At 34.9% G+C, this 21,586-nt stretch overlaps 1 protein-coding gene across 1 annotated transcript in view; it reads left to right on the top strand.

The window, feature by feature from the left end:
* Lrp1b (low density lipoprotein receptor-related protein 1B) overlaps nt 1-21,586 on the top strand; it is a 1,427,040-nt gene that overhangs the window by 718,169 nt on the left and 687,285 nt on the right. Inside the window, exons 16-18 of the mRNA XM_013517439.1 lie at nt 1,793-1,933; nt 5,760-5,885; nt 12,736-12,852. Of these exons, the coding sequence (XP_013372893.1) occupies nt 1,793-1,933; nt 5,760-5,885; nt 12,736-12,852 (384 nt within the window). The remainder of the gene's footprint in view (nt 1-1,792; nt 1,934-5,759; nt 5,886-12,735; nt 12,853-21,586) is intronic.

Raw genomic sequence — 21,586 nt, 5'->3', positions numbered from 1 at the left:
AATAAATAAATAAAAAAATAAAAAAAAAATAAAACTGCATGAGGCTTTGGGGGTCTTCTAGACACAAATCATAAGTGCTTAAGATTCTTAGTAGAAATATTGTGAGACACATTTAAATTTTCTCATTTCCAGAGATGGCTGCCAGTATACTGTTGTTTTTCTATTTTCTGTAAATTGAAATGAGTATTTTGTTATTTAACAATGTTCCCTTTTATATTCTTTGTATTATAGCTCATTCATTTTTATTTAATATTATGAAAACTATAATTTTCTTTCATTTTTGTTCATATATGTTTGTGTTGCATGCAGTTTACAATCACTGGGCAGTGGGTACTTTGTATTATATGTCATTCATTTTTATTTAGTATTATGAAAACTATAATTTTCTTTCATTTTTGTTCATATATGTTTGTGTTGCATGCAGTTTACATCACTGGACAGTGGGTACATGTCCAGATGACAGCTCCTTTCTTGTTTTATTCCCTTTCCTTCTCCCTCTCTCCTTCTTGCTCTAATGCCTATTGCTCACTTTTTATTTCTTTTGATACCATTAATCTTAGCTTGTATGTATGGAGTATGACCTCCACATTCATTGAAGTGATTAGGACACTGTACGTGATGTGTCTCTACTCTAGAGTCTCCCTGTCCCTTCACACAACCCATGCACACCTTCCAATTTGCAAAAAATCCATGTACTTGTTACTATCTACCCTTCCTTTATTTTTCTCTTAGTCTGTACTTTGCTTTGCTCCGATGGGAGATATCACATGGTGTTCCAGCTTGTGTATCTGATTTATGTCATGCAAAATTGTATTCTCCAGGTGTACCCATTTTCCTACAGATATCTCAAATTTGTCCTTCTTTATAGTTGAGTAGCATTTCATTATAGATAGATAGATAGGGTGGTGCCAATGCAGGTACCATATTTTCTTCATCCACTCATCTGTTGATAAGTGTACAGGTTGCTTCTGGGTTTTAACTAACATAAACTGTGCTGTGCACACAGTGATCTGCATACATTACTGTCATAAGATGTCATGTGCTCTTTGCAGATGATGCATACATAGAAGGGGGGTAGCTGTATTACATGGAATTTCTAATTTTGGCTCTTTGAGAAATATCCACATTGACTTCCATGTAAACTAGAAAACTATAATTTTAATGTGAGTATTATACATCTTTGGGTGGTAGAGTGTTGTAAATTTAGGCAAGTTATCATTTTAATGTGCATATTTAAGATGTGTAACAGGATGTTTTGACATTCATAGTAAAGTGATTTTTTTCTGCCAAATGAATTTGTCCATTATTTTTCTTACAGTTTTTTTGCTATAGGTGTTTTTGTCATAAGAACACCTAAGATGTGTCACAACAAATTTCTTGTATACCTTAAAATATTGTGATTATCATCCGGATGACATAACTTAGGTTTGCAGACTTGTTGAGCTTACATATTTGCTGTTTTATACCCTGTGATCTACACCCCAATTCCTTTCCTTCAGATTCAGCTTAGAAGTTGCATGTGTTACGGTGTGTGCACATGTACATGTACATAATGAAACACTTAGCTTTTAACAAAACGAGATCTTGTCATTTGTGACAACTTGATACAGCTGAAGTACAGTATGAAGATCAGAATGCAAGACAGAGAAAGATTAAAACTACATGATCTCATTTTTATGTAGAATCTTAAACAAAAATGATAAAATTCACATTTGAATAAACTGAACACAGCTAGCATTGCTTATAGGTCTTGAACTGTGTTTTGTTTTTGTTTTTGTGTTTTTTTACTCAGTTAACCCTGGGGAAGTGTTGCCTCACATTTGTAAAGCTGGAGAATTTCGCTGCAGGAACAGACACTGCATCCAGTCCCGGTGGAAATGTGACGGAGACGATGACTGCCTCGATGGAAGTGATGAGGACCCGATCAACTGCTGTATGTTCTCCTTCGAGTCGTCTTTAAACTGCTTTTTCCTGAGTCTTTTGTGTTTGGGAATTAAAAACACAGTGGGTGAAAATATCTTTAATACGATCTGAACTCAATTTGATTTCTTAGTCATCCTTTTCCAAAAGGTTAGACCACAAAGTGCCTCATGTTCATTATTTTTAGCAAAAATTTTCTTCTCCTCCACTTTTATGTATCATTTCATCTTCCCCATAACTTGTCTCTCCCCCTATTCTAAGGCAATAGTACAACCACACCACTATTTAGGGCAGGGACAGGGGACCTCTAAAAATCTTTGAATTTAAAGATATGGAAAATCCATTTAGAGCACTGGAAGGCTGGGGATACAGCTCAGTAGCATGGCACCTGCGTGGCAAGTGCAAGGTCTTGAGTTCAATTACTGGTACAAAAAAAAAAAAAAATGCACAAATAAACCACTCAAGAATGAGCAAATTTACAGAAGTTCAGAAGTCACTCCTTTGCTCTCTGGCAACAGAATTTTGAAGAAGACCCAAGGGAAGAGACATGGAATATGTTATTAACTAGCTCCACTGGCTCAGGACAGGGAACAAAACACATATAGAACATCAGATAGAAATCAAGAGTTTAATTTCCTCCCTTTGGCTTTTATTTTTGGTTTTTGATTGCATAGGAATAGTTCCTTGCTCCTCGTAAGAACAAAGAAACTTATATTTGGAGAGAAAACACTTTGGAAAGTTCAAGAAATAATATTTTTATAATATATGTGTTTGGTCTCACTAACTGCATTCTTCTGAGAGAAATAAAATATTTTGTGTGGACACAGGCATGTGTTAGACCAATATATCTTCAATCTTTTGACTTAAGCACATTGATTTACACATCATCTTTTAACTAATGACATTTTCAAGTTAAGCAACTAATTGAAAATTAATTGACCCTATTCCATTTTTGTTCTTTTTTGAAATTAATAATGTAAAAATAATGTTTAATAATTGAAATTTTTGAAGAATGAACATATTTGAGTTGGGCATGTTGGCACACACCTAACACTCTGGCAGGTTGAGAAAGGAGGATTGCAAATTTGAGGAACGTTGCACCTGACTAAACTGCAGCCTCAGAATAAAAATGAAAAGAAAGGGCTGGGGCTATAGCTGAAAGAAGGTGTCCTCAGTTAAACTGTCAGTCCTCAAGATCAGATCAGAAAGGGAAAGGAAAGGAGAAAGAGGAGAGGAGAAAGTGGGGGAAAATGGGAAGGGAAGGGAAGAGAAGGGAAGGGAAGGGAAGGGAAGGGAAGGGAAGGGAAGGGAAGGAAAAATATAGGACAAAACTGGTCTGAGCATCCACATTATGCAAACATTCGTGCTATAGGCTGAAAGTCTAAACACGGATTTTATAAAATATTTTTCAATCATATATAAGATCCTTAAATTATAAATCATACATAAATATAGGTGCTTTCTCTTGAATTTCAAGAATGGACTTTTATTTCAATATTATGCACTTCTTATTTCCACCTCCTTTATAATCTGTCCTATAAAATGCCAACCGACAAGTACAGTCTTCAATACTAAATTGACATAATTGTCAAAATTTTCATTTGAGAAAAGCATTTCATCTGAGCGTAATGATATTTTTCTGCCTTTTTACCCAAAAGCCATATTATTTAGTGATTAGCTTAATTTCCTCCCTCCTTCTGGCTCACATTGTTTCAAGATTTTAATCAGTGCTAACTACAGATTAGCTTCCTCTAGCCACAGAACTCTGGGGCCTCTGCACAGCACTGATATTTTGTTCTAACACCAAGTGTTCCTTCTTCAGGCCTGTGCTTCCATCTGTGTGACTGCACTTTCTTTCCCGTTAACCCAAAAAGGAAGTCCTATCTTCCACGATTGTAGTGTGTATTGCATGTTACTGTTAATTACAGTGGTAAAGTTACTAGACTTTAGTGTATGAAGCAACTTACCCTTTTTATGCTTGCAAATTCAAATTTTAAGTAGGTCTCCAAAAATATTCTTCTGTTTTGCTTCACTATGATAATACACTGGCTGTTTCTAATCTATGGAATTAAAAATAGTTCATCATTATCTTCTTCAGAAAGACAATTTTGACCACCTCAAAACTCAGTATAGCCCAGCTGGAGGTAAACATTCATCTATGGCATATATTTTAATTAGAGTAGTTGCCAAACCATAGGATATTGCATGCTTCTCATGTGGTGCATCTGGTAGATATTTTCATAAGGAAGCACATTATGTTGTGGCATACTTATAGTCTCAACACCTAACACAGCTCTTAGTACCTGCAAGAATGGATGATTAAATATTAGCGGTGATGAATGTTAAACATCTCTAGCTACCTTTCAGTACAGTGTCTTCTCTGAGCATTTCAGTCATTCTGAGTGACATTATAGTGGAGGAGTTTCATGGTTAATATTCCATGATAATTTCAAAGGACTGTTTTAGATTTTAAACACTCACAGCCTACTACTTGGAATTCTGTTAGCACTGTATTTTCTATCATTCAGTGTCTCAATTTTAAACCACAAAACTATGCTTGAATTCTTATTTACCTTACTGATGAAAGCTGCAAAAGTCCTTGGTTAGGCTTTACTGAAATACTTGCACATAATCTTGAAACTTTTAAATGTTGACCCTCTCATACATTGCATGAAGTTTATTTGTCCTGGACAGTATTTTTACGAAAGTCCTTGAAGTGGATGAAAACAGTTAACCATGCTCCAATGAAAGAGAATATGTCTTTTCTCCTTTTATACATTTTTTACCTTTACATGAATAAAAACCTTTTAAAAAGTGTTAAAACCACTTTATCACTAGAACTACTTTGAAGGAAGTTTTTTTATAAAAGCTGACTGAAAATGTATACATTTTCTATGTAACAGCATCATAAAAATGAGTTTTTCAGATTCTAAATAAAACTAATACTAAAGCTCATTTTTATAATGCAGAGCTGAAACTGCTGGGCATAAGAAAAATTGCTTTAAAGGAATGTGGAAATTGTGAAACAAGTACTGAAGAGCCTGTCTCTAGAAGCCCAGAAGAATACTTATAAATGGTTGACATTAAGGTGCTCCCCCGTTGTGCTCAGATATTGGGAGTTTAATCCTTAGCTGTGAGCAGCTTCCCATGTGGCAATTGCCTTTACCTTCAGTATATTTTTGTACTTGCATGTTTATTTGTTTGTGCTAGGGAGAAAAGTCATGATGATCTTTCTGTTATTAAAATTATATAGAATCTTGTTTGTACCATCAACTGCATGTGATGAGTGATATAATTTTCATTTCTGTATTTTTCTTTCAAGTCCCAAGGACACTGAATGAAGTAGAATCAAATTGGGCTGTGTTAATATTTTTTAAAAATATTTAAATAGATGTGTAGTTTTAAAAATAACAATATTGATATATATGATATAATTATTTTGATATGATATATATATGATATATATGATATAATTAATTAGTTAAACATTACAATGAGATTAATTTTAAAGCCTCTTGAGAAATATTTTGGAATTGAGGCATCACTCAGATAATAGAAGGAAAACAAATTTAGATATCTTGTTGGTTTGAGTGAAAACATTAACAGTAATATGTTTCTTTTTTTATTTGAGATTTAATTACTTGATGCCTTCTATGACAGTTATGTTTAACAAAGCTAGCATATTAATATTTGCTATAAAATTGAAGACAGTGAACAGCAAAAGCCATGCCATTTATTATACTGCAACAATTTCTGTAACATTTTGGTAAATATGATTCAAAATATTCATGCGTGTTTCCACTTTTGACTAATTAAGCTTGCTTCCCCCTCCTTCTCAGTCAATCATAGCTGTCCTGAGGACCAGTTTAAATGCCAGAATAATCGCTGTATCCCCAAGCGATGGCTTTGTGATGGAGCTAATGACTGCGGAAGCAATGAAGATGAAGCCAATCAAACTTGCGCAGGTGAGGATTTGCTCAGATACGTACCTAACGCCCCCCCAAATTTGGCCTTAATAAAAATGTAGGTGAATGCTTTGAACTCAGTTGATCTTTCTTGGTGTTGATTATCTCATTACAATAGGCAATGAATTCAAAGGTGGACGCTGCAAAGGCTCGAGTATAATTTTTTTTATTTAATCCATGGGCATGACTTCTTCCAAAGTAATTTGGCACTTTATCTACTCATATATGTTGACTGTCAATATACTTCTTGTACACGACAGACTCCTACTAAATCTTGCTTGGCAGTGCAAGTGAAGGTTTGTAAGCAGGCTGGGATACAGACCATCTCACAAGGAACACTTTCTTTTTCTAAACCTTAAAAAAAATACTTATGAATTTTATTTTGCCTCCTGTGGAATACCTTTGTAAATAGTTTTCTGTGCATTGCACATTATTTATGTGAGGTAGTTCTTTGCGCCCGTGAAGTCCCAAGACCACTAAGCCTATTTATATTTCCATACAATCCATACCATTGTAATAAATCTTTGAATCCCTAGCCGGGTTCTTGTTGAGTGGAAATGCACAGCTGGTGCACAGGTTACAATGGAGTGCCAGAAAGGTCATTATTAGTCAGATAAACACTGAAAAATGATTTTAACTAGCAGCAGGGTAGTGCTTCTCTTTAAATGAGGAAGAAAAACTACTGCTTTTGATGGCACATATTGATATGATTAGTAAAAAATGACCTCTTAAAAATACCATTACATATAGTAACATCCAATACACAAACACCCAGCTCTTTGTTTTTGACAAAATAAACCTTACCAAGTAACAACACTATAAATTACTAGGCTTAAAGTATAGAGAAGTATGCACAGGGAAGAATCAGATATCAAAAAGATTGCTTCCTACTCCTGTTTTGGCCACTGGTTTTGTCTCTTAAAACTTGTAGTTCTCTGCAACTCATTTTCCTTTCATATTCCTTGCAGTTCTATAACAGTATAAATTAGCTAGAGGTTGTGTCCAAAGAGGTTTTCACTACACAGAGAACAGTATCAAGAATCAAAGAGTCACCGTTCCATAATACTAACCTATATCTTATATTCAGCTTTTCCTGTAGTGACATACTTGCTCAGCATCTATTGGCCAGGTATTTTCTTAGCTCCTAAGTTAAAGGCTCCTCTGCGTTTGGACTAAATTAATGTCTTAAAAGATTAGTGTGTGTGTCTTATGACCTTGTTTCACAAAAGACTTTCTGAGAAAAACAAGAAAAAAAAAAGAAAGGAGTTCTAGAAACCATTTGGTCCCAGGTCACTACTTTCAAGATCATTCATTTTATAGATGAAGTATCTGTGAGAGGACTTAGCTAAACTCACATCATTGATAAGGATTTAGGCAAATTTAATTCCAAGTATTTTGTCTGCATGACGATTATTTTTAATATCAAACTATATTATCTTGCAGATTAGCTAGAATGTTAGGTATAGTCCATTTGGCAGGTAACTTTGCTCAGGTTGCTCTTAAAACATGAGTATGATTTGTCATGAAGCATCTTTGTAAGCCAATGCAATTAGTAGTCTTTGAAGGTTAAGGTTCAACTAAAACATCATGCTTTGTTACACACTGAACAGACAGATCTGCTTACACAATAAAATACAAGGAACTGCTGACTCAGTTTGTAATACCATGTCTTCTTTATTGCTTCCAAATTTTTACATTTTTTTGTAAATTATTTTTAAAGTAACATTTATGTTTAGCTGTTTATAGTAGGAAAAGTGGAAATGCTTCTGTCTGAAAGCAAAGAAAACAATCAATTCTAAGTAGTAGGATAAATGACACTCATGTCCTGTGGTCCACTTGAAGTAGTATGTCACCGAAAGTCTGCCACCAAGTATTAGATTTAATCGGTTTATTTATAAGAACTATGACTGCTTATGGATAACTTAAAACATGAAAAAATATACAAAAAGAAGAATAAATATGCCTTTATTTTGAAAGCTATGAAACAAGTATTGGTGTGACAATGTTCTTTCATTTCATTTGATCAAAATATTTAAATAGTATCTTACAATACTGGAAAAAGTGGCAAATTTATGTAGACCATTTCCCTGAGTCTTTTCCATCTATTCTCTTTTTTTTTTATTTTAAAGATAAAAGGAGGGAAACATTAACAGACATACAACATTTTACAACATATCACAAGCACAATACAGACAATACAGAGTTACAAAGAAAGTGGTAGGGAATGTCTATATCTGTTTTCATGAGAAGCCACTTTGAAGATATCAATATGTAATACAACCACCATTGTTAATTCCCTACCACTTTGTTTTCCATCTATTCTTAAACATAAGAGTATACATGGACATTGTCCTAGGCTAAAAGACCTACAGTAGGGGATTGTGTTGTAATTGATCCTATCCTATGCCCATTAGCGTTATGACCACTTTATATCTAAAAAGGAAAACCCTTTCCCACAAGTAGGCAATGTTCCTTTGGAGCTTTTCCTTCATCAGTCTGTTAATTCAGTAAATATTTATCAAGTCACTAGTGATAGAATGAGAAAAAATATGTAGTACGTTTCATTAAGAAGCTACCAATGAAGACCAGGAGAAAGTGTGTTAACAGACCATTGTAACAGTAGGTGAAGTGCCACTTTGTTCCGCATGCAAGCACCAGAGAACATAAAGAATTTTAATCTTTGGTTTGCTAGAGAGAGTTCTTAAAGGAGGCAAAAGTCAAGCTAAGTATTTAAAAACTCATAAGAAAAAAATCCTGCATAATAAAAGCTGTTAAAGTGGAAAAAAACAATCTCATGAAACCATATATTGGCAATGGGAAAAGGGAACTATCATATATGTTTATTTGAGGGTATATAAATTATTTTTCACACTGGAAAATAATTAGGTCAAATTCAATAAATGTAAAGATGTGTACACATTAGGGTCTGTAATTCCACTTCTATGTTAGCCTTGGTTAATGCCTCTGAACACGGATATTCACCGTTCTAGTTCTAGCAATAATAAGAACTTTAAACTGCTCAAATTATCTATTAGTAGGAGAATGGACAGATAGTCATAACGAATTATTATTATTAGGTAAAGAAAATGAACTAATACTCAAATTATCAACAGGAATGAATTTCAAAATATCTCAGCAAAATTTGAACAATGTCAACATTGCAATTTTACAAAGAATGAAACTACAAAACAGTCTTTTCTGATTTCTATGACTTCATAAATGTGTCCAAAGAGTATTAAATTATCTCTGGCAGTGAAAAAGTAAAAACTAAATACAGTCATTAGATCTGGAAAGAAAAGGAGGTAAATGCAATTGGGAAAAATTGTATAAGGATGGCAAATGTAACTAATATATTTTTAAATTTTTAAATAAAAATATGAAGAAAATACTACAATGTGATATTTCTACATGATATTCAATAGATTTAATGTTATGATCCCCTTTACCTCCTAGGAGATTGAGAAATGTAGGTGGAAGAGAGAGCAGAGTGAATTGAGTAACGGAGGAGACAGAGGAGAGTAGCCACAAAGGACCCTGAGCACACAGGGGCCCGGGAGCAGACGCAGCGCAGAGCCGGGTCGCTGTTCTCTCCCGATCCCCAAGGGTTTTGTACCTACTTATGAGAGAGTCCTTGAGGCAAGAGGAAGTGTAGTGGGTTTGAAATTCTTTTTTCTCATAGTAGTCCTCATAAATTCTTAGATTCAAACTTGGGCAGTTTTAGACAAGCGCTTTCTCCCATCGCAGTGCTCCAGTGACGCTACATGTTATTTCCTCGTCTCACTTCCTCCTTCTAGACAGGTGTAATTGCATCAGAACAGCCCAGTGCATAAAATATTAGATGTTCGTCCAACATCCGCTAAACAGCCCATTTTGAGCTGAGTAAAGTGGTGCCTCCTGTCATTCCAGCACTGGGGAGGCTGAGGCAGGAGGACCACTGCAAGTTGGAGGCCAGACTGGGCTACCTAGTGTCTGCTAGACCAACTGAATTACGGGGCTAGATCCTGTTGCAAAAAAAAAAAAAAAAAAAGTGCATTTTGATCTGCTTTAACATGTCTTGTTTAATTAGAATGCTTTGACTGAGATGCAGCAAATGTAAAGTTAGGAATGAAATGCTTTCTCTCGTGTCCTCCTCCTCTGTGTAGTACTAGTGCATTGTGGGAATTCCCGCTGCTACTTGGCATCGGAGAAAGCATGATTAATGATAGGTAGAAATATTTGCATTGTAATAGTGAATCTCTGGTTTAACTGCTAGATAAACAATTCTCCCAGAGGAGGCTTAAATTTCCTCTTCCTCAGAGCAGCATTTGCTGTGAAATCACAGTTTTCTAGAGCGGCTTTTCTCACCTCACCTCGAGACTGAATTAGATCTGCCGGAGACAGAATTGAAACAGTGGTACTGGTGTCTGTCTTGCTATGAATTCACTGATTTGGAAGTGATAATTCAGTCAATCTGGATGCATCCTGTAGGCAGTTCTTGGGAATTTATGAATTGAAGCATCCTAGTTATCAAAGTTCAGTTAAATTTTCCTGGTAGACAATGCAAATAATTACCTCCATGATTAAAATGAGTAGTAAATCCACATGCTTTCTGGCATAATGTTCCTCAATAATAATCCAGTGAATGTTCTTTTGGATTATAAACCATAATTATTTCTGAAGCTTGACAGTTATAATGAGATGACACACAAACTTCCAAACCATCTCAATGATAGGTCATATACTACATTAAATAACTTTTTAGAAATTAATTTGCATTTTCCTCTCTAATCACTATAGCTCTACTAATGAAAGAAGATAGTTTCTGTAAACTTCATTACACTGATACCTGAATTACTACTAGAGAATGTGGTGATATAAGAATATCAAATAACAGAATATTGGACTGAATAAGAATAGGATATTATCATGAGTCAATTAGAATTTCATGGAGAATTAGAATTTCGTAATACACTGAAAACAAGGAAGACTGAATAATGAATGATTAGACATCAAAAGAAATAGAAAGAAAGAAAAGAGAAAAGAAAAAGAGAGGGAATATTTTATGGAGGAATAAAAGGATAAAAAATCCTATTAAAAGTGACCTCATTTTAAAAGGTAAGAAAGTACTTACTGTAATAACTGAAGTAACACAGAAATGTGTAGTGGAAAAAGAATTGATCTTTCTCACATTTCTGTTCTTACTTCTTTCTATCAAATAAACTAATGCCCACAACTCATAGGTATCCCTCTTTGTATTCTACTAGGTTTACAATTACATACACTATTTTTTCAAGTACACACAATTATAAAAATTATTGAAGGACTTTACTAATTTTATGCTGTCTTACAATAATTTAACAGAAAAATTTGTAGTATTAGGTACCGAGAGAATGTAGAAATACATATTTGATCTTACTGAAATTTTAACATTGAAAACTCAGAAGCACATGTGTTTTTTGGAATACTTAAAATCCCTTAACTTAAAATAAATGATTAATTTGTCAAATGTGAAAAATCAAATGTTGTTTAAAATATTTTAGAATTAAGGCTTTAATCCACAGGAAGCAGTATATATGGTATGATAATTTTCTTAATATTTCAAATTACTGTAGCTAGAAAGAATGTAGCAAATCTTTATGATTATCAGCCAAGAAAACAAAAATTAGTCTATAATCTAAGCTAGTTTGTTCATTGTAAGCACAGAAATGCAGACCACAGTAGTTTTACATTTGCCCAAACCACCTAATTAAAATATACGTAAATCTGAGTACCCCCTTCCTTGCAGATTCCAGTTTTTTTCTAATCTAATTAAAGAGAAGAGTAAAAAGGATACTCATGTGAAGATAGATTAATAGTTTAGAAGAGCAAAACAGGGGCTGGGGATTTAGCTCAGCGGCAAAAGCGCCTGCCTGGCAAGCGCAAGGTCGTGAGTTCGGTTCCCGGTACCGGAGAAAAACCAAAAAAAAAAAAAAAAAAAAAAAAAATAGAAGAGCAAAATAAAGCAAAAGGAAAACAGACATTAAAATAACTGATTAACAACAAGAACTGGGGGGAGAGGCAGTAAAGCTGTGTAGGCCTTTATGCTTTCAAAAAAAAGTTGACCTGATTATAATAAAAAAGGACAAATCCCTGTAGAACATAGCCCCTTTCCAGAATAATTTAGACCTTGGCCTTTGGCTAACATAAAAAGCAAATTTCCATGTTGGTGTTCATGGAAACCTTTAAGAGAGCCCAAAGCAAAGTTCATTAGTATACTTCGATTGAAAAGTCATATTTTTTACATAGCTGTGCAAAAATGAATTTTAAAAATGTCTTGAGGCTAAATGTATGTTTAAGCAAACATTTTCTATATTCTCACTCCATGTACTGGATTATTTACAGCTCAAAAGGTAAATACATTGAACATAGCAGAAAAAGATAATTCTGATGCTATAGTTAGGAACTGATATAGTATCCAAAGACTTCTTTTTAGAAAAAGCAACAGCTATTTTGGCCTATTGGAAACACAAAATTAATTTTTATGAATCCAAGGTCACATAAATTTTAATTTTTTCGTACATGCATAAGTATGTGCCATGCAAAAATTATAAAATGGTAAATTCGGAACTTAATTTCTGGAATTGTGAGAGAAATACTGAATCTCTTGTCATCTGTGGCCATTTTAATTGGAGGTCAAAATTTATGTTCTTTAGATAATACAAGTGAGTTGCTATTTGAAGCATTAATTAAGAATTTACATTTAAAATGTTTTATCTTAATACAGAAATAAAGTATCTTACGTGTCAAAGAGATACTGCATACTTTGTTATAGCCTTAACACTGCTCAAGAAGCTTTGCAATTTATTCCTTGTACTTTAATTGATCATTGCAGCCAGGACATGCCAAGCAGACCACTTTTCTTGTGGAAATGGGAGGTGCATACCCAGAGCATGGCTGTGTGACAGGGAAGATGACTGTGCTGACCAGACGGATGAAATGACAACTTGCGGTGAGTTGGGAATGAAATATCCCATTGGCAGAGATCGTGCCAGATAGCCTATCACTGCAATTCCCTTAAAAGCATAGTATACACAAGCCAATGAGGCGGAGACTATATTGTTTTCACTGCAACCCTTTGAACGTGCGTATGTGCTTTAGTGACAGCTTTACGACATATCTCATTCACAAAGCAGTAACAGTATCAACGAGGGTAAATGGACCCAAGCATCGCAGGTGCTATTAGGAGAGAGTATTATAACACTAGCTAGACATTTTCAAGCGTTCACAATTAATCTTACGTCCATAATGATTAAACTTGCCAAATTGTGCGATGAGGAATATTTGTAATAAATGAGGAGAACGTATTTCTTATTGGTGTATATAGATTGTATTCTGGAAGCAATAAATAATCAAGACTGGGATTACATGGTAAATTAATTGTTGCTTTTTATAGAGTTACATGGTTCTGATTGACAAAAATTATCATCGATTTAAGATGATGCTTATTGATGGCAAAATTCCAAGTCATTTTCCCATCCGTCTCCTACTTCTGACAGCAGTACAAATGTATTGCTGCATGAAGTTGCAAATTTAACTGTTGTTCTTTTCACTCACATAACGGTAGCTTATTATTATTTACGTCAATAAGATATATCCAAAAATATAAAGGAAAGATCCTGATTTTCTAAAACGTAATTTATTTTAGCAGTAGAAATGGATTTTTAAAAATTACTGTTATTAGTTCTGGGGATGTGGCCTAGTAGTAGAGTATTTCCTTAGCATGTGCAAAGGCCTGTGTTTGAATCCTAGCATCACAAAACCAGCCATAATATAATTATATTTTTATTCTAGAACCCCATTTTATAGTACTTCTAACACTAGGAAAATGCTTTTTAACTTCTCAATTTAAATGCCTGTGTATATAAGTTGCATTCTCTGTTTACCTAAAATATTCTTATTAAAATTTTTCTTAAACTATACTGCTAAACTACATTCACTGTGATGTTTTGAATGACAATTTCCCTCTGGAGAGAAGCTGGCAGAGTAAATGAGCACAGGCTCACTTTTAAAGTTATAGGAGAGAGTCTTGTAATGAAAATTACCCCTGCATTGAGTACAAAGTGACAAAAGCTGCAATTTTTAAAGGTTACCCTACTTGACATGCTTTATATATGATTATAGGTTCTACTAATCCCCATTTTTATCAAGCATCATCATATTGACCTGATTACATTTCACTTTGCCCTTGGAAAAGGCCAGACTTATAAAGTTTTAGTCCTACTAGAAGGATCCTACTACAACCATTTAAAAAAAATATTTCAACTACTTGCACAATCACTTATGTTTAATACCTAGTATTTTACACTAAAGTAATTTTAAAATTGAGGCTTAAAAATGTGAAAATAATGTATGATTAAAAATATTCCTGATAGTTATTAGGATCTGAAGTTATTATAACTGAGGGTCAAATTTTCAGTGAAATTCACGGACATATACAAAACTTACTCATTTTGCTTGCATTTGTCTTTACAGGTTAATGGGAAATTTTAGGTTGACATTATGTTGGGAAAACACACAATTAGAAAGGCCCTCTGAGGATTGACCTTGATCTTTAAGCAATCATTTAACTTTTTCAGTAGTTGTCACATGTAAAAGGAGAAGTTTTATGTCAGTGCTGCAAACAAGAGGGACATGGTCAAACTGTGAAGCCTATGTGAGAACTGGATATTGTCTCAAGTATAAGAGCAGCCATCAATTCTTAAGTGTAGCTGTCAATAAAAGAAATACCAGGTCAAATTTAAAATAACCTGTCCACACCTTGCCACAGACCAATTAAATAAGATTGTCTAGAAATAGTACCAAAGAATCCACATTTAATGCTTTGCAGTGATATAATGTACACTCAAATTTGAGAAACATTTTATTAAGATACCATTCTTCAACTTGAGCACACATTAGAACCTTCTAGAAGGCTGTGGAAAAACAGATCACTGTATCCCTTTCTCAGGGTATCTGATCCACTGATTTATCAGTTGTAGCTCAAGAATTTACGTTTCTACAAATTCCTACTGATTCTGATCTTTGTGCTGTTTGGTCAAGGACCACAGTTTAAGAACCAGTTATTTAAGAAACTGGTGTGCACATTTGATTTTACATATATGTGCTTTGGGACAACAATGTTTATACAAAATTGATTAAAGACAGAGGAAATTATTCATATGAGTTTTCTTCACTTCTCTAAAATACAGCACTAAATATAAGGGTATTTTATAATTAAATGTGAAATGTTTCAAAACCACATTTTGTCCCTTGGAAATTTTATAGTAAAAATACAGCGTAACTGTTTATTTTAAACTTTAGTTTTTCTATTTTCCATGTATCTTTTTTTTTTGTTTTATTTTTTGTTTTATTTTTTGTTTTGTTTTTGGTTTTTCTCCGGTACAGGGAACTGAACTCATGACTGTGCGCTTGCCAGGCAGGCGCTTTGCTGCTGAGCTAAATCCCCAGCCCCCTATTTTCCATGTATCTTAATGTAGATTTTGAATATAATATATAGAATATGGCATATAGTAAATGTGCCATAATATTACTTGGTAACATTTATATTGTTCACAGGGACAAAATTTAGAAATTGTTTAAAGGTTGTTATCAAATTGAAATTCAATTAGTTAAGTAATGAATAATCCACTAAGATTTACAGAGCTAATATTAATTTTATGAATGCTGATCTTGGAAGATAGAATTCTGCGCCTATAGTCTCGCTCTTAAGTGTACTTGTAATATTAGTGTACACAATTGAGGAGTAAAAAAATATAAGAAACTTTGAAGTACCGGAGAAGAGAAGGGGTTGGGAATGGAGGGGAAGGCAAGAGAAATGGCATACTAGAAGTTCTTACCTGAGTAAGCCAATGCAGGTTGTATCAAAGATATTTTCCGATGATTATTAGAAAAACAAGGACCCTGATTAAGTATAGCTTTTCTAAATGCTGTCTGTAAAAAGCCTACATATGTGTCTAACAAGTTTAATGGGGAGCATTAACCCAGTAAAGTACTGACATTAAGGGTGATGATTGCCAGGAATGGTTTTCTTTACCTTTCCTTCACACCCAGTGACTCTGGCCAGCTTGAGTTTCTATAACTGAGTCCAGTCCATTTCAAGACTTGCCTTGTATCCTATTCAATGCTTTCTCCTCACCCAAGGCCACCTAGATCTGAAGTTCAAGAAACCTGGTGTGGAAGAGGCATGTGTTCTCATATTTGACTCTCCGCCTCTCCTTTTTCATCTAGCTTTAGCTCACTGAGCACAGGTGAAAGCGAAGGGAATGTGCAGACTCTGTGAAGGCAGGGCTGCTGGGTACCTTCTTTCTGCTTCCTGAGTATCACAGTTCTCTGATATATGAGAAAGCAGATCTCCTGGGAGGGTCCTAAGTGAGTTCCTCAGAGGCCCGAGGTCTCGTCCTCCAGAGGGTTCCCTGAACTTCGTTCTTCCTTGTTCTCTTTGACTCCCCACCCCACCTTCACCTTTACCCCTCCTCTTCCTTCTCATTCTTTTTTGTTCTTTAGAAACCCTGTGCATCTAGATCTAGATGTCCTTTACCCTCTCCGCTGCATCATTCCTGCCACAGACCCTCTATCTTGTGTCTCTAAGCTGCGAAAACCCTTTGCTTGCCAGGCTGCCTTCTTGGTTGCATTACTGTGTTGCAGAAAACCACTTTGCTTTCCTTTTGGTCTTTATTTTTCTGCCTCCCCCAAATGTGTTGTGAATGGGCTCTGACCCTAATGGCCCTTAGGGTTCCCATCCTTAGGGAATGCTACGGCTCTCTAGTGCTTTCTTGTGCTCGAGATATAGGAGGAAAGGAGAGTTCCATTTCCTGGAAAATATCTAATCTCTTTTTTAAATCATGAAGTCCTATTGAAGATTTCCATGGAGTCTGTTCTTCACTTTGAATTAAGTGACCTTTCCACAGAGTCAGCACACTGGGCTTCCTGATTCGCTTGTGTAGTTCAATACCATTATACAGAACGTTTTCAAACACTGGCAGGTTGGGGGAGTATTTGACATCTCCTCGTAGCTCTTCTTAGATATAAGTGGTCCAGTGCCATTGCAGAAGGAGCAATCTGCTATTACATGCCTTTGTCCACTTAACTCACTCATTTTTCCTCATTTTTTCCTTCTCTCATTCTCTCTTTGTATATATAATAAATCAGGTTGTCATATACTAAATAGTGCCCAGAAATAAGAACAAATGTGTTAAACTCATGGACATTTAGAAAGAATACAAAACAATATCCATTTTTATACCTGGAAGTACTAAAAAAAAAGGAAAGAGGAAAAAAAAGAAAAAGAAAGAAAGGGAGAAAGAGAGAAAGAGAGAGAGAGAGAGAGAGAGAGAGGGGGGGGGGGGGCAAAGTTGTAATGCCAAAGTTGCAGAGCAAGTTAGTAGATATGGCAAGAATTGGAGCTCAGAACCATGTGCCTCTAGTTGTCTCTTCTCATCGAACCAGACACTCAGAATTGAGTGAGAGTCTATCTAATTGAACCCTTTCTCCAATATAGGAATTAGTCTGAAACTTGTCCCAGAAATACTCAGTCATTGTTCAAATAGTGCCAAGAACAAACCGTTGGCCCTTTCACAATTATAATGCTAAGCAGAAATGAATCATGTTGCTATATACTGGTACTTCTGCCCTCTGAAACTAAACATCTGAGTTAATCACTTTGTCCACAGTATGACTTAAGGTAACTGAACACACACCATCAAACCCCTGTAAATAATGCACATTTGGACAGAAGCCTATTGTGTTGAGAACACAACTTACATGTTGAGATCTCAACTTAAATATTAATCTCCTTTTATACACTAGATTCTTTCTGAGTACTTCCAAAATATACATTCCCAAAGTCTTTAAATTTTACATCTGCAAGGTATTTTAAGTCTTATTTTGAAAGTCATCTGATTCTCTTTTATCCATACATTTCAGAAGGTACAGAGCGAGTGAGGTTCTGTTTTCTTCATATTGTCATTCTTAGGCCTGCATCCTCTTAAAACTTTCAATATCCTTGCAAATTTGCATTTGAAACCCACTGTCCACCCCACTATAATCTCCCTTTTTCATAATTCAAACATTTGTTCAGCATAATTTTTAAGGTTGCAATGTAATCATAGTGACAAAAGTATAAATCTCTTTGTGGGCAATTAAAAACATTCTGTTTTGGGAAACTAACTTAAGAGTTATATTTCTGTGATTTCAGTTTTGAAACAACCATTCATTACATAAATTTGCTATCATTTTGCATGTGTAGTATTTTGACTTATTATGGCAAGATTCTTCAAATATGTTACAAAATATAGAAACACTGAGATTTTTAGGATATAGCCTTATTGAAAAACCCTATGAGTAAATAAGTTAGGTTAATTTAAAGTAAAGTGCATTTATTTTCTTCATTGTCAAGTTCGTGTAGCTTAGTTTATTCTACAATTAGCAATTCATGTAAATTTCACCTTTCCATAGTTGCTAAATTGTTCTCAGTCTTAATATAGGACAATGCTATTGTCCTTTTTTTTTTTTTTACCAAATTTATTCATTTTCCCATCTCCCATGAAATAAAAACTTCACTGTCAATAATCAAGATAAAAATATTTGAGGATTTATTATTTTTTTATATCTGTACAGATTTCCAAAGGTAAATTTGAGATTAGCAATTAAGTTGCTTTATTTTTCTATTTTCTGTTATTTGAAGTTTTAATTTTCTGAAATATATATTCACACTCCATTTTGCCAATAATAATTTTTATTAAAATTAAAGACATCTAAGACATTGAGGTCTTTTTATTGTGTCCTGAAGATTTATGTTTGGTATTCTAGATTGACCTATTCTGTTGTTGTTTTTTCTTTATTCCTTATATTTTATATCTAATCATTATTTATATTTCCATTAAGAAATGGTATATGATCTCCTGGTAAGCTCTCTTTTTATTATGTGATATTGTTTTGAATCTGACTTTCGTTACAATTCCCTGCCTAACCGGCAAGATCTGCGTAAAAGTGGGATCTTGCACAGATGGACTGAAAACCACAGGCAGAAACTAACAAAAATGACTTCTAGCTTTCTAACTGCTAACTCAACATTTCCCTGATTTCTTGCTTGAGGATCTGATTCATCTGCAGTGCTTGTTGCTGGGAAAGATTCCCAGGCTCCTACTTGCCCTTCCTGAAAGATTCAAGTAGATCTTGGATGCAATCCAGAAATCCACATTTTGAAGAAAAACACCTCCTGTGTTGATAAAACTAAAGCAAGATCAGAAAACTTAAACTGTATGACTCCATCGTTCCTTACAGATGAGAATTGCTTAGGGCTATTACAAAAAATTACCACAATGAGGTTGTTTAAAACAGCAGACATAATCTTTCATGGTCCTAGAGGCTTCTAGTCCACAGGTCAGCAGTATTCACTCCACAAGCTATAGAAGAAAGCTTTTTGTGGATGTCCAAGGAAACAGTCTTTCAAATATATCCAGATGCCTTTATTTTGTAGCCAGTCTTGTCAAACATTTTTATAATATCTACTAGTAAGTCCCTTCCCTCTAGTTCACCTCCACCGTATCTCCCTTAGATCCCCTCAACCCTCAGTTGCTATTGTTTCTCTGTCAGGTCCAAAACTCTGCTCTACTACAAATAATCTGATGCCTTTTCAGTTGCTGGGCAATAATAATTCTAACTACTAAAACAAAGCCCTTTAAATTTCAATCAGGAGTAAACGAATTCTTTAGAGATTTCCTCGACACTGATTTCCTTCTTAGTAAAGTACAACGTATGCACAAATGGCCGCTGCATACACTCACACACAGAAATAAATCAGATAAATGAGATCATGTTTGTAAAATTCTCCACAGTGACAGCACTTACTGGTATTTCAATAAAATTTCAATAAAATTGAAATTTGATTTGTCTTCTTTATTTCTTTCAAATACTTTTTTATGGTGAAGTCAGAATATACATATTTTTCAACTGGACTTGAAAAAATTATTTCAGAAAATAGCATTTTCCTAATTCTTCATTTTTAAATACTGAAGTTATTCCTTGAAAAGTATTATGTTGCAGTTCTGTATTGATCTAGAAACTGTATCAGTTTTATCAGGCTGTGGTGACATGAAAACAGGCTCTATTTGCCTAACATGTGACTGGTGTCATCCAGTACCTTCTTTCAAGGTAACTGTCTGTTATTATGACAAAACCTTTCCTTCGAGCAGAGGAAACGTCTCAACCTACCTTTGTACTCTGATGCAGTATGTTTTAAAGGGTCCAACTTGCCGTTAAGAATGGTTTCTCCCTCTGGCAGCGAACTCCTCATCATTAACTAGAGTTTGCTATGCAGCTATAGCAATATTTGTCCTTTGTTCCTTTCCATTCTTGGCAGCATAACCGTATCTAACTACGAAGCAAAGCAGACAAAAATTCTTCCTCTGCTGCGCGTTCTGGAGGCATGGCCTGCTGTAGTTGGGCAACTCTTGTAATAGACATGCTGTCCATATTTGACTCACTGTGCTGCTCAGCTCTTCGATGAAATCTTTCTCAGGATTTGAGCTCACCTGAAGTGAGGCTGTATTGTCAGAAAGGCAGTCAGGTTGTAATTTCTGAGTCATCCTAATCTAGTATCCTTGTCAGACCTTTAAGTTCAGCATTTATTGATCTGTTTTCCCAACATTATTTTCTTATACCACATTTTCTTACAATGTGTTGTAATCAGAGTTTAAAGGGAATAGATTTAATGCAGGACATGTAATTTATAGAATTATTTTATAATATTCACCCAAAGAGTGAACTCCACATTTTGAAGAAAAACACTTTCTGCTGCATACACACACAGAAATGAATCAGATAAATGAGATCATGTTTGTGAAATTCTCTACAGTGACAGCATTTACTGGTAGTTCAATAAAAATTGAATTTCTGGTTTGTTTTCCTTATTTCTTTCAAATAATTTTTATTGTGAGGTCAGAATATACATAATTTTCAACTGGACTTGAAAAAGTCACTTCAGAAAATAGCATTTTCCCAGTTCTTCATTTTTAAATACTAAAGTTATTCCCAAATATTAAAATATTCCCAAAGAGTGAATATCATAAATTCAAATGCAAAAGTGTGCAAAAGATCTGTCCATACACAAGAGACCCAAAGACTACAGCTGAGGACCTGGATCCCATAGCAATGCCCTGCATGAGTCCAGCTGAAGACCTACAATCTGTGGAAATATCCTCCTCTAGTCTGGCTGGAGGCCCAGAGCCCATAACAATGTCCCATGCAAGTCTATATCAAGGATCTACACTGGTACGATCCAAAGGTCAGTGGTGGAAGCTAGGAAGTCTGTGCCAGTGGGATGAAAGATCTGTGCCAGCAGATTGAGGGATCTGAACTGAAGTCAAGTAGCAATGCTCAAATAAGGACCAGAGCTTCTCTAGAAAGAACCACAGCCATTCACAGTGACAGCAAGGACCTGAGCTCTGCTGATGATCAGAATAGTGGAGTTCATATCAAGAAAACTAGTGCGACAGCCTTCTCCAAGAGAATCAATAGCACACCATCTTTCTCTCTGGTTCTCTTTTTATGCTCTTGGCAACAGTCCTCGGGTGGGCCTTCCACACCCAGTACAACGCAGATTAATTTCAGCTCGCTGCTACAAGTTGACCATTAGTTAATCCACCACACCATGTAAATCCATAATAGAATAATCCTCACATTTT

This window comes from Chinchilla lanigera, unplaced genomic scaffold, assembly GCF_000276665.1.
Source record: "Chinchilla lanigera isolate Chin_1 unplaced genomic scaffold, ChiLan1.0 scaffold00039, whole genome shotgun sequence".
Lineage (NCBI taxonomy): Eukaryota > Metazoa > Chordata > Mammalia > Rodentia > Chinchillidae > Chinchilla > Chinchilla lanigera.
The sequence above is the reverse complement of the archived record's forward strand: the minus strand, read 5'-3'. Positions and strand labels throughout refer to the sequence as shown.